The sequence below is a fragment of the Pseudorasbora parva genome, chromosome 17 (assembly GCF_024679245.1).
Source record: "Pseudorasbora parva isolate DD20220531a chromosome 17, ASM2467924v1, whole genome shotgun sequence".
NCBI classification, from domain to species: Eukaryota; Metazoa; Chordata; class Actinopteri; order Cypriniformes; family Gobionidae; genus Pseudorasbora; species Pseudorasbora parva.
Genome location: NC_090188.1, coordinates 37,905,399 through 37,920,019, shown reverse-complemented (window position 1 = coordinate 37,920,019; position 14,621 = coordinate 37,905,399). Strand labels below are relative to the sequence as shown.

General features: G+C 38.4%; 1 protein-coding gene across 1 annotated transcript in view; it reads right to left on the bottom strand.

Annotated features, from left to right (window-relative positions):
- Nucleotides 1–4,931: 4,931 nt before the first annotated feature.
- Nucleotides 4,932–14,621, bottom strand: part of si:dkeyp-121d4.3 (uncharacterized) — a 40,813-nt gene continuing 31,123 nt past the window's right edge. Inside the window, exons 14-19 of the mRNA XM_067422597.1 lie at nt 13,379–13,473; nt 12,079–12,811; nt 11,574–11,993; nt 8,831–10,930; nt 8,460–8,550; nt 4,932–6,799 (exon numbers count right to left, since the gene is read on the bottom strand). Coding sequence (XP_067278698.1) covers nt 6,180–6,799; nt 8,460–8,550; nt 8,831–10,930; nt 11,574–11,993; nt 12,079–12,811; nt 13,379–13,473 — 4,059 coding nt within the window. The 3' untranslated portion in view covers nt 4,932–6,179. The remainder of the gene's footprint in view (nt 6,800–8,459; nt 8,551–8,830; nt 10,931–11,573; nt 11,994–12,078; nt 12,812–13,378; nt 13,474–14,621) is intronic.

Genomic DNA, 14,621 nt, shown 5'->3' with positions numbered 1-14,621 from the left:
CAATGTTGGAAACAGGTGTACACACTACTGTACAAAAGTCACAAACTGTTTTTATTTATTTATTGGGAAATAAATGTATATTTTAAAAAGTCATACAAATGAATAAAAATGTAATTGTAAATATTTACATTGTTAGAAAATATTTCTATTTTGAATAAATTATGTTCTTTTTAAATAAATAAATAAATCATATATATATATATATATATATATATATATATATATATATATATATATATATATATATATATATATATATATATATATATATATATATATAAAACTGCAATATATATCCATATAGATTTTGAGAATCTGTGCGCAAGATCCCAGTCCTAACCACTGAAGCCATTCAGGATCATTTGAAACACACCAACTAACAGCCACCCAACATCACATGCAAGTTGTAACATGAAAAGATGCCGTGGAAGTTGGTTATTATTGGCTGGAACGTGGAAACCTCATGCAGTGTCAGATTAAAGGCCAACAGTTCAGGTTTATGTAGACCTATATACACTAGCATTCAAAAGTTTGGGTCGGTAATATTTCAAGTGTCACCAAAGACATGGTAGTAAAATAATTTTACAATTAAATGCTGCTCTTTTAAGCTTTCTATTTATAAAATAATCCTGGGAAATATAGAAATTTTATATCAGAAATGTCTGTTCAATTCAATTCAATTGATATTAGAATGATTTCTAAAGGATCATGTGACACTGAAGAATGGAGTAATGATGCTGAAAATGTAGCTTTGCATCACTGGAATACAGTATGTTTTAAAATATATTAAAATAAAAAAGGAAATTATGACAAAAACTGCTCATGACATTCTCGAATTGACTTTTTTGACCAAACATTTCCTCCATAGGCGTAAAGCGTAGTTGGGTTGGATCGGGACCCCATCTGAGTGTTTTCTGAGTTTTTCTCATAACAAGAAAATTTAATAACTTACTATGTGAACCTATGACAACTCATATTTACACAAATATTGCTTTGTGTAAAACAGACATAAGATACTTTTTCAGTGCACCAAAACACATCTTTACAAGTACAATTTTGGCTGTAATATTTGTGTCCCCTTCAAAAATTACCTTTGAGATATTTTTTGGTTGCTGGATGGGGCCTTGGAGATTTGGAGGGATCATGCCTGAAATACTTTTGGCTAACTATACACCGATCAGGCATAACATTATGACCACTGACAGGTGAGGTGAATAACACTTGATCATCTCTTCATCACGGCATCTATTAGTGGGTGGGATACTTTAGGCAGCCATCAAGTAAACATTTTCACCTCAAAGTTGATGTGTTAGAAGCAGGAGAAACATAAGGATTTGAGCGAGTTTGACAAGGGCCAAATTGTGATGGCTAGAGGACTGGGTCAGAGCATCTCCAAAACTGCAGCTCTTGTGGGCTGTTCCCGGTCTGCAGTGGTCAGTGTCTATCAAAAGTGCTCCAAGGAAGGAGCAGTGGAGAACCGGCCACAGGGTCATGGGCGGCCAAGGCTCATTGAGGCACGTGTGGAGCGAAGGCTGGCCCGTGTGGTCCGATCAAACAGACGAGCTACTGGAGCTCAAATTGCTCAAGAAGTTAATGCTGGTTCTGATAAAAAGGTGTCACAGAGGAATGGTTTGAGGAACACAACGAGTTTGAGGTGTTGATTTGGTCTCCAAATTCCTCAGATCTCAATCCAATCGAGCATCTGTGGGATGTGCTGAACAAACAAGTCCGATCCATGAAGCCCCACCACACAACTTACAGGACTTAAAGGATCTGCTGCTTACATCTTGATGCCAGACACCACAGCAAACCTTCAGGGGTCTAGTGGAGTCCATGCCTCAATGGGTAAGGGCTGTTTTGGCAGCAAAAGGGGGACCAACACAATATTAGGAAGGTGGTTATAATGTTATGCCTGATAAGTGTATATAGATAATACTTTTGCATCCTTTATTCAACTTCAAGATACTTTGACTTAACCAGCTCTCATTTATGTAGATACTTTCAGATACAAAACTTTATTGATAGCAGTTTCCCTTGGCTGCTACCTCAGAATATTCCTGAGGCTATTTTAGAATATCACAAATTTATGAAAGGGGCGATCTCTAATACTAAACAATCCCGATGCTTTGTGAGGAGCTTAATCTGGTACTTGAGAAAAATATTGGGGACCCATTCCTTGCCAAAATACATTCATCATCAATTAAAGGCACACTCATTCAATTCAAGGTAGTGCAAAGAACTCCCTGGTCCAGAACTGCACTTTTTGCCACTATCCCAAATTTTCTGACTTCTGGGAGAGTGTTCAGGAGTTTGTCATTATCTTCTCTTTACCAATGGACCCCAACCCTTTAACTTAATGTTCTTGTCCTCATGTCTGAGTGGCGTATGTGGTGAAAAAATTAAGATTAAAAAAATAAAAATAACCTTGATTGAGTCTGAAACAATGTGCTGTTTATTTAGACATTTCTTTAATATTAATAATTATACATTTTCCAACAAAACCAAATATTTTTCCTCTAATTGGGAGAGAAAACATTTACATTCATGCATTTAGTAGATGCTTTTATCAAAAGCAGCAGCGTTTATCAGAGCCAACAATCACTGCAGTACACAATGGCAAGTAGATTAGGAAACCAGCAAAATACGAGTAGAAATACATATTTTGCTACCATACAGTACATAGAAGTAAATCTAGTCACCAAAAGAGCAGTTCTTGGTCGTAAAGCACATTTGATGAATCCTGGTCTGAAGAAGAACTTCACATCAGTGTCAGTCCATTAAACATGGCACTGCAAGAGCTTCTCACCATTACTCATTTGTAGGATATTAAAACCATGGCACTTTATAACAGATTAATGTTTAAATCACACCCGAGACACGTTTATCAGGTGTTTTCCACACTGGTCATCACCCACGCAATCTATATGACCCTGCTCTCTTAGGGCATGCAAGAGAGTCTTGGTATTTAAAAAAATCCTCGCCTTCATGTAATGATCTAAAGCAGTCATCTCACCATGTTATCTGCTTCAATTTCAACTTCAGGAGTTCCTGGTTCATTCATGTATTGACATTATTTAAATAAGCAGGATTCAGAGAATATCCAAAAGATATCACACATGTATATTTTACACACACACACACACACACACACACACACACACACACACAGAGTATAGAAAAATATATAGCCTACTACTACAGATTATTTTCCACAACTTCCATATTTTAACTCATTGATTTATTACAAAGGAACAGCCACAGACATTTCACTTCAGTTCAAAACATGACGTTATTGTTGCTTTATACTACAATTATGTGAAATCTACCAACTCAAAAAGACGTTCATTGAGCGAGAACAACCACTTACCTGGAGAAATCCACAGTGTGTGTTTTCTTACTGATTCTGATTCCAAGAGACATAGAGACCAAGATGATTACATTTGCATTTGGATGGAAGAATAAACAGAGACAACAGAGGGACATACCAAGAAAGGTTAACATGAGTGAAATAACATTAAAATGTTAAAAAGGACACCTCTGGTTTCACAGGCTAGACTAAAGCCAAGTGCCAGACTGATTAAACTGAAAGCAAATTAAAACGTGCTATTGTTTGTCTCAAGATGGACACAGTAATGTTATTTTCTAAGGCACATTTATAAAAGCTACTTAAATGTCCTAATTGAACTAAAGCATAATCCTGGCTTAATCTCAACCCTGTGAAACCAGGCCCTAGACTTTTAAATCGATTACTACGAACCAAGATTTTACCTATAACATAAAGAGAAAAATATAGCAGCAAGCAGAAATTATCAGGGAAAAGCACAAAAATGAACGATGCAACACGCAAGCGTAGCTAGGAGCTTAAAAAAAAAACTTGGCAACAAATCATTAAAGATGCTTTGATATTATTTTTGTAAAAGTGGCTGATAGCTAACAAATAAAAATAATTACCTTGCTTATCGATTTTGACCAATAGGTGGCGCTGTTATCAAAGTGTCATGGTGTGGCCAGTGTAAGGGGACAATGACAAAAAGTTTGGTTTCAATATGCCAAAGCGTTGCAGTTACATCTACAGAAAAAGCTTGGCATCATCCGCACAAATTCGTTGACGTTTTGAGAACAGCTTCATCTATTGAAACGCTTTTGAGAACTTTTTGCCGGCATGGTCTGAAGAGAAGTAAACTTTGGTAAAAATTTGAACAACAGTGTTAGAGGAGTTCGAAAAAGCAGGTTTTCAAAGAAATTCAAAATGGCGGAGAGCACGTCTGAGAAAATATGGCACCACTGGTATCATTGTTCTTAATATGACCCAAAGAATCTATCAAGACCAGTTTCATTAAAATGGGCAAAATTAAACAAAGTTATTAGCATTTTTGTAAACTTCATTATACCTTTGGGCCACAAGGTGGCACTCTCTTGAAATGTTTTGAGTACCTCTAGGGCAAGGTCCCGATGATAATACAATAATGCACTCTTAAAATACAGCATTTTAAAACTAAATTCAAAATGGATGACTCCCACAATAGTTAATAAAGGAAAGTATGCTTTTATGATTTTTGGGCAAACTATTCAGAATTTAAAAGCAAAAAATATAGTTTTAATCTCCTGACCAGTAGGTGGTGCTGTGCCATAATGCTGCATGTATAGCTTGGTCAAGTTTGGGATGACATTTGGTCTGAATACATTTAAGTGTTGCAAAGATATAGTCCAATTTGGCATGCTCTTCATCACATTAGGTCACGCATTGTTCAAGGGTGTTCAAGGATAGGGTTTATCAAAAAGCTTTTGATACCGTTTTGCTAGCATGGTCAGATGACCCGATTCGATTTTAATGAAAATCGGAAAAACTGTCTAGGAGTTTTACAAAGTAGGGGTTTTTTTGGGCAGGAAAAAATTTGGCAGAAATTATGTTTGTAGTCCTTATGGTTATTAGCATAAATGTAATTGAAAATTTGAACAATAGGTGGCACTAGAGGGATTAAGTTGGTGACTCCAAATTTGCTGAGGTGAATGTTTGGACTGTCCACTATCAGTCTGCCAAATTTAACAAATTTCACAAGATTGCACCCGTCAGTGCTTTGCCCCAAATAAGAAGTGTGAACTTTTCGCTCTAGTCTAGCGGTGTGTGTGAATCATCCCAGGCAGTTTGTGATGGAAATCCTTTGATGGAGAAAAAAATAGGCTCTTTAAACGTGTAGTGAAAGTGTTTTTATGGGAGATCTGAGGATTTTGCCCAATTCCTCTTTCACGTTCTTAATACTTACATGCTTGTATTGACATCTTAAATGTGCAAAGAAAAAGAAATGAAACAACAGCCATAGAAAGAAATAGACCAATGCTGTAACTAAACCTCTCTCATAATTAAGCAGTCCAGACATTAAGTGATTAACGATGGAAAATGATCTTACAAGACGAGTTTAATCAATTAAAGTTATTTTTCGTCATCCTATAATTGTGGGTGTATTTTTTCTGTTCAAGAAGTCATTGTTTCTATGACTGAGCAGACTCCCAACAGCTTCTACAATAAAGTACACGTTTATATATTAAAGGTATTTACAATATTTATGGTGGAATGTAAATAAGTGAAAACAATCACTGGTACAGATTTCAGCACACATTTAAAAACGACCCCCTGTGGCACACACATCGGTTTGGTTTCACTGATCTAAAGCTTTAGAAATCATGAGAGGATATTTCTCTAACAGACCCAGAGAGCATCTGAATACTTCTCATCATTTCCTGGAATGCATTTAATCACTGTAAAATGTGTTAAATGGAGCTGACACTTCCTGATAGCAAAATGTTCTAAGATTAAAATGAATTACACAAGGGGAGTTATAGATAACTCTTTATATTTGAAATCCAAGTGTATGACACAAAGCAAAGTCTACTCCTTATCAAAAGACAACAGTAGGGTAAAGCTGATTGAATTATCACGTCTTTATTTGTCATTAAACTAAATGTATAAAACAACAAGTAAAAACGTAAGTCTAACATTCTTGCAAAATATTTCTGTAATTTGTATGTATAGAAAAAAAATCTGATGATCTTTCATTCAACAAAAGCTGTATAACAATTCATTTTGCATTTAGAAAAAAAGAAAAAAGACATGGCACTGTACAAGTTGACAGCTGCATTAGCTGAATAAAACACATGAGCGTTTGAGGAACTTCCCCATCTCAAACAGATGGGTCAGATGTCTCTGTCTTATTCGTCTCATGCTCCCATTTCTCCAGAAAAGCCTGTAGGTTGAGATTGAAGATGTCAATGCCCTTCCCAGAGAGGTGAACCCCATCTGGTCTGTAGTGTCCCAAATGAGACTTTATGTTGCCATGGCTCAAACCAGAGCCACCCAGTTCTGGCATCATTCCTTCTATACTGTTATTAATGGCCATACGAATGATGTCCATTTCTTTGCTATCTTCTGTACCCCTCCAGGACCGTCGTGAGAGGATGCTGGACCACACCAGCAGGCATTGGGGGAATATGCTCTTCAGCGAGATCATATCTTTCTGCACAGTCTCAATAAAGGCTTCTGGAGCAGTTGTGCTAATGTCATTTCCACCCAAGTGGATTATAAGCACATCCGGTTTGGGCCAGTTGTCTTTGAGCTGGTGCAGCAAAGGTACAAGTTGTTGCCACGTCATGCCCTGCACGCCCTTCCACCAGACGCGCACACAGTTCGGGTGCATGCCCAACTGCACTCCAAACTCAGGGGAAGTTGCCCTCTTCTCAGCCCAAAACACAAGAGAGTGGCCACATATCCACACATTCTTTATCTCACTGGGGGAAATTTTACCTGTAAATGTGTTACAATATAGGGTGTACATTAACCTCAACAGGCAACATTTGTTTTGTTTAAAAAAAGGGTTGTCCATAAACATCATTTCAAGACCTACCAAGAGATATTTATACCAGAAGACCTGTACCTAATCCTGACAAGCCTCGTCTAATTTGGGTTGACAAATAAGAGAATTAGGGCCAGATTTACTAACAGCTTGCACCAACGCAAACCCTAAACTCCTGTCGGGATTGACAAAAGGGACACTGAAAAATTACAGCTGAAAAGGTGTGGACAGTTACTTTTGCAGCTGAACTTATTGAATTTGAATTTGTAGGAGTTTCCCTACAAGACAATTTTTTTTTTAAATTGATTCGTGCAAGGTGATTTACTAAGGTTTGTGCTCGTCAATTTATTGGTGTTTGCGCCATTATTTACTGCATTAAAAAGCATGTCTTAAGCCAGACGTTTGGTGGATCTTCAATTGATCACGGATGGAACTTTCCACTCCCATCTGCCAGTTTTGGGAATTGTGTTCACGCCAATTTGCCCTGTATAGTAAATCTGGCCCATAAGGTACAATTTACCTTATCTACCATCTGATCTGCATCTTGTTTTGCGAGAAGTTAGAACACGTCTACACAGGAAGCGACTGGCGTTGAGTCGGCTTGCGATTGTCTACACTAGAAGCGTTGAAGCCGATGCCCCAACCAGGACTCAAATCATGGATATATCCTAATTTATTTTCAGCAAAATTATTGACTTAGCATGAGCTATTTTAGAATAGCCTTTTTTTGTTGTTGATACAATTACATTTACCCATCACCAAACCATGACTTTGAAGTAAAGGTGCGGTCACATTAGCGAAATTTTGCAGCTTACGCAGAAGTCACCTTCAAACCAAGCAGATTTCTGTTGGGCAATGCGGTGAATTTACGTGACCAGCTGAACACTTGTGAAATTTGGGGAAATATTTCACCCTCATCTGATCATGTGGATTCCTATTCAAATTACTGGATTTCAATGGCAAAAACCTTAGCAATGATAAATGCGACCACACCTTAAAATAAATGCACTGCAAAGCATTCAGATATTATCTAATTTTAAAAAATGTAAATAAATAAAAAACAGTGTAAGAAATGGATCTAAAACTGGCAACTGTTAACAGAAAGTGCATTCCAAAGTAGCGTAACAGAGACTTGTGGTGTAGACAGCGCCACTGAATATATTGCAACCAATCTACTTCTAATCCGCAAATCCAGTGTAGACAGTGTAAGTTTTTTCTAGCTTGCCCTCTGAAAAAATCCAATACTTTAAAACATAATATCACTGTTTAAAAGCCATTACCATTTTTTTTCACAAATTAATCAAGATTCTAATTTCAAGGTCTGCCATTTACCAAAAACATTCCAAAATACTATTTCCTGAACTCATGATAAATGGCTAGTTTAGGACTAATAAAGCTCCATTATTATCTCATATTGTCCCCATAATGATCTATGAACTACCTGAATACATTTTTCTTGGGAATAATATGACTGGGCTGGATGACTAAGTTTCTTGCAAGACAAAATAATAAAATAAAATAAAAACTATGCAGTAATTACATCTGAAGCTCAATTAATAATAAAGAAGTCAATAAGTGCCTGAACCTAAAGACTCCTGGAAATACTAATACCTGTAGCTGAATTCCGATTTTGTCCACGTACTCGCTGGGCTTCCATTTGCTGTTCTTTCTTCAGCTTCATTCTCTGGTTAAACTGTTCAAGCTGCCCAGAGCACAATCACATAAGAACAAAACTCTCACTGACAGAATTGTGCTAAAACAATCAGTAGATTTATCACAGGTTCCAAATGTTACAGGTGCGTTTATACGCTGAAGACAATTAGCTCAATGCAACATTGTCCTTGAATTGCTTCCGATATTTGCCACATCACAGAATTACAAAGCAAAGTGTAACATGAGAATATTATTAAGTATAACATGGATACTAAGGATCACAGAACAAAGGATTCCTCAAGTGAGAAGTTTGAAGAAAGATGTCATACCCGTTTCTTCTGCTTAGCCTTGATGTCGTCTTCTGTTATGGTAGGAACCTGTTTATTCTCGGTTTCTTCCGATGTACTTTTTGCTTGATTGTCCTCTATAGGCTGTATGCTAACAAGTAAGCTAGCAGGCGCCGCTTTAACTGTTTGAATTGTCTGACATGCCTTGACTGTTTGTATTGTTTTGAGGCACCTAACAGGCTTTGTTGGGATTTGCTGAACTGCTTGGTTATCGTAGGAAGTGCCCATTGAAGAGAGGTGGAGAGGGTTCTGAGAAGGTGAAGGACCATACTGATATGGCATGGAGAGTGGAGGCTGCACACCATATTGATTGGCCATTTGTGCATTGTACGAACTATAAGTGGGCATCATATGTTGAGGCATTGCTTGGAGACCACTAGTGTAACCTAGATTAGGGGATTGAGGTACAGTTCCATAAGGGTTCATACCAGGGGCCACTCCCCAAAACTGTTGATCACTGCTTTGATAATGTGCATATTGTGAAGCAGAAAAGGGGGGAACATTGGAATTTTGGGCATACTGGGAACTATCAGGTTGAATGGTGGTTAAACAGGTCCCTGGTTGGAACGGAACTTGAGAAACTGCGGTCGGCTCAGATGAAGTTTCGTAAGGATCTTGTTTGTCTTCTGTTGGTTTCAAATTCATCACGGTTCTCTTGATGCTAGTTAGGTCTAAATCTTCCACTTTGTGCTGGTCTTTGTATTTGACAGAGTCCTTGTAGCTCATGTAAACCTTACGATTCGAGGAATGAGCTGGGGAAACAGATCGGACTCCTTCAGAGTCTGAGGAATCTGCCCTACTACTACTACCCCTTTGCTCAGATTGGCTCCCTGATCGCTCCCTTTTTTGGTCAAAGGAGTAAGATGATGCACTGTGAGGTTTTCTCATCTTACCATACAACCGCTCTTGTGTCCTGTCTGCTAATTTGCTAACCTCTGCTGTGTCTAGATGAAGCCCTATCGTCTGAAGAAGACTCTGAATTTTTTCAAAGTTCTCTGACTTTCTGTCTCTCTCTTCATTGCTTTCTTCGGACTGCTGACGGGCTAAGCTTGTGTCAAAATTACTATCAGGCATCTCTCTGTCCTCTCCGCAAGCAAGCAGGACATTTGGATTGACTTTCTGGTACTCAACAGACTGACTACGCTCCCTATACACACTGTGATCATCAGTGTAATGTCTGTGCTCTGTTGCATACGGATCGGTGCCCTCATCATACGGATTCCATTGCTCAGAGAACTGATTTGGTTCTTTATGCATGCTCCAATTTTCTGAAACTATCGGATGCCCATATGGACTTTTCTTTTCAGCTTTTGCAGTAGGATCTACACCATACTTCATTCCAACAAGTTGAGAAAAACCACTACCATCCTGAACAGCTCTTTCATGAGGCAAGAGGTCATCTTTGCTAGGGTCATTCAAATGGGTTTCAATCTTCACAGGGTTTTTAACTCGTTCTTGGCCAGAGGGTTTAACCATAAAGGAAGGCTGATCATTGTCTTCATCTTCCTTAAAAGGATCATATATTTCATCCATGAAGGGTATGTTTCTATCTAATTGTGGTTGAGGGGGTTTCTTTATGTTCATTGAAGCCAGATCCTTTCTTGCCTCTTGAAACAATGAGTTGACAACACTGGTGTCAGCCTTGTTGAGAGCACTAAGGAAGCGTTCCATTTGAGTTGTAAGATTGCGGTTTTGACTGGATGGTAAAGTCTGACTCGTTGAAGGGTTACTGCTATGGGGATGACCATGAGGTTGGCGAGTTGTTGCCCCCTGTTGCTCATCATGAGAATGATTACCTTTGGACACGTTTGAAGATTTCTGGTCATGCAAAGGCCTTGAACTGGAGGCTTGCGTAAGAGGCTGTGGGATTACTAGTTTGTTAAAAGGAGGCGATTGAGACACTTGTGAGGCTGCTGAAGACTCCATAATCTGCTTGAAAAAGCCAAAAGTACCAGGATGAATAGGCTGTGGATTTGAGGGCCTGTTAAATGGCGAAGCTGCTGTCGTCTGAGAAAGTATCTTTGTAAAATTAGAATCATCCTGACATGGATGACCATATTCATTGACTGATGCTGTCTCACTCTGCAAAGATACAAATAGTAATACAAATAAAAAAATACAAACAATTTTCCTCCCCCAAATTACACTGTAGAGACAAGTAGCTTTTCCTTAAAACATTGTGCTTACTCTGGCTTCCAATAGCGCTTTTCCACCATTAAGCCAAATGGTTATTGTTGATGAAAAACAGTTTTGCACATCACTAAAGCTTTTTCACCAACACCAGAGTACAGTTGGCTAAAAGCCTTGAAAAGTTTGTGCATGTAATTGTTTGCAATGGTACCATTCTGAGCCGGATGGAAAATGCTCTGGTACCAAACTCATCATGCCTAGAACTGTTCAGCCAGATGGTGGAAAAGCGCTTCAGAAGTATTTTTCATAGCACTGCTGGGACATCCAGCTAAAACAAGCTTCAGATGGTAGTTGGTTTGATATGGTTTCTAGATGACCCAAAACAGTAATTTTATCAATCAGATCGGACCGTAAAATGGTTGGGTCACAACGTAGAATACCATCTCGGCCAAAATCCGACCAGCTGGTGAGGCACATAACCTGGAAAACTACCAGTAATTACCCAGCTACCATGTTTTAAAAACCTTCACCACCTTAAGCTGTTTTTCCCACCATGGAGTGCTAATCTTTATAATATCCTTTACAATGAACAAACCTGAGAGCTGAGAATCTCTGAGCGCTTCTTCAAAATTGACTTTTTCGGCTGAACATCAGGTTTTAATTCAGAGCTCCATAAGTTCCCTTTAGACATTAAAAATGTTTGAGCGTCATACTCATATTCCGCTTTCATTTCAGGCACTTCCTGAACAACTTTGATCTTCTGTTCCAAGGCAAATATCGCTCTTTTGCGTGCTATGGATTCACTGAGTTCTTCTAATCGCTTCTTTTTTTTCACCAATTCTTGATCGTGAAACTTCTCAGACCATGCAGTGGTCAAAGTCCTCTCCGAATTACTTTCAAATGTAGAGCAGCCAGGTGTATTTGAGCCAAAAGCACTAGTCTGTTGACGGTATCCCATTTGCATCTCTTGACTCTCACTCTTTAACGGAGCAGTAGTTTCCTTGCTTGCAGGAGCCTTAAAGAATATAAGAGACACCATGAGATATGCAAGAGAAAATTAAGATGCAAAACGAAAGCTAGGAGCCCAAGTAAAGACAAACCTGAGATGGATGATCAGCTTGAGGTTCAGAATGCTTCTTCAAGATGGACTTCACTGGTTTTAGGTCAGGCATCCACACGTTTTCACGATGCACATGATCATAATCAAATGTTGTAACTCCACTTTTTCCATCTACCTCATCCTCAGGTTCAATCTTTTTTGCTTTTTGCTCCATAGCAACAATAGCTTTCTTGCGTGCAATCATTTCGTTGAGTTCCATTAGCTCTTTCTTTTTTTTCAATAATTCATCATCTACATTATCAGGGCTTTTAGCTCTGCTTTTGTTGCTTGAATCTTTACTGCTGCTTTGTTTTGCATGGCGATCATATCTGTCGGATGGGCTGCGGCTTCTCTTCCTGGCACTTTGGGTTCCCCTTTCTCTGCTTCTGCTGCGACTTCTACTCCGTCTGTGTCTCTCGGACCGCTCTTTGCTACGACTGCGTTTGTGTCTGTATCGACCTTCCCTCATCTCACGGCTGCAGCTTCGGTTTCTGACATAGTAGCTCCTGCTTCGGTCTCGGCTCAGGCTTCTGCTCCTGCTGCGACTATATCTGCGTCTGCCACTTTCTCTGCTTCTGCTCCGACTATACCTACGTCGACTATTTTCCCTGCTTCTGCTCCGCGCTCGATCACCTTTAGCTGTGCTCCTTTCTTGTTTAATTTCGCTTTCCTTCTTCAGATCTTTTACAGATGACAAAGATGGTGACACTTTGTCTTTTCCCTTATTTGAGTTGCTAAAGATCAAGAAATTGTCAAGAAAAATCACATTAAAATCTATTGAATGTTACAACATAAGGACAATATAATATTTAAAAATAACTACTGAGAAATGTGGAATTTCTACAATGTAAAAAATATACATACTATATTGATAACTAACAACATTAATTACAATATACAAGTATCCAAACCAAATATGATTTTTTTTACAATGACAAGCCTTTACAGAACATTTTTCATTGGAAAGACTCAAGATATACAGATGTAACTATTATCACTATGTGAAAACACGTTATCATCACATTTATTCTCCATTCCAAACATAAATAATAACTAAGTTACATTTTAACAACATTTTAAAAAACAAATTATTTATTATTTTCTGTCAGACATACTGGATACAGCAAATGATTGAAGATATAAAGACAGATCAAAGTAACTGCTGTGGTTAGTTTAGGGGCACATATTTGCATTGTGACCAAACATTTCGCTTCAATCTATGACAGAAAAGAGACTTATTGTTTTACTATCATCTAAACACTAATGGGCTAAACTGACCTACTTACTCATGATTTACTTACTCTACATCCATCGATTCACTGCTTTTGCCCCCTGTTTTGACCTCTTCCTTGATTTGTTCTTTTGGATCCTTCAGCAGTTTGATGGTCATTTTCTTCTGCAGGCAGCCAAGCAAATACGGTAGAACTCACATGTAACAATCAACTAAACCACTGAAAATTACTGATAAACTTTTTATTCTACAAACTAGGGGTTGCACTAACTAGTCGATTAGTTCTGATACTTGTCATTATTCTGCCACAACTTTGGGATCTTTCGAAGACTGCCCCCAAATAGTCGACTAGAAGAGGTTTAGGACACATCCACACAAAGCCAGAGCTTTCCCAATCAGATTCCATAAACTCATCTCAAGAAATATATATATATACACATGAAACCAGTGAAACAAAAACGATGTAGTATACTTCCAGACCAGTGACCAGTGATACATGTGGCACTGTAATTCTGCCAAAGAGATGTACTAAAAACAGAGAAGACTCGGAGCATGTGCATGCAGTGTCTGACTAGGGCTGAGACATGAGGTGATGAAATTGTTTCACAAAATATACGGATTGGCTGTATTCAGATTCATCCAATCTGGAAACCAAAACACCGGATCTGTCTGGATGAAATGCCGATACGATACAGCTAAACATGTCTTTGTGAGTATGGCCTCTTAGTCAATCAAGACTTTATTAATAATAATAATAATAATACATTTTATTTATAAAGCACTTTACATTTTAAAGAAAATCTCAAAGTGCTATTAGTCGGTTAGTCGCAGAAAAAACTTGTTAACAGCGTATTTTTGTGGTAATTACAGTATATCGGGCAGGAAATCCAAACTTTAGACCATCATCTATCTGCCTCAAATATGAACTATCATTTGAAACATGCTAGTAGCAACTTTACATGGCTGCTCATTAACCTAGATGCATGTGCGCTATTATTAGGCGCATATTCAAGTGTTTGTGCGGAGTGTGGAAATGTATACAGGAAATAACTGCCCGTGAACTGAGAAAAGGCAAGCGTGCAGCTGCCAAGATGCCACTTGCCACCAGTTTGGCCATATTTCAGAGCTGCAACATCACTGGAGTGCCCAAAAGCACAAGGTGTGCAATACTCAGAGACATGGCCAAGGTAAGAAAGGCAGAAAGTCGACCACCACTGAACAAGACACACAAGCTGAAACGTCAAGACTGGGCCAAGAAATATCTCAAGACTGATTTTTCTAAGGTTTTATGGACTGATGAAATGAGAGTGAGT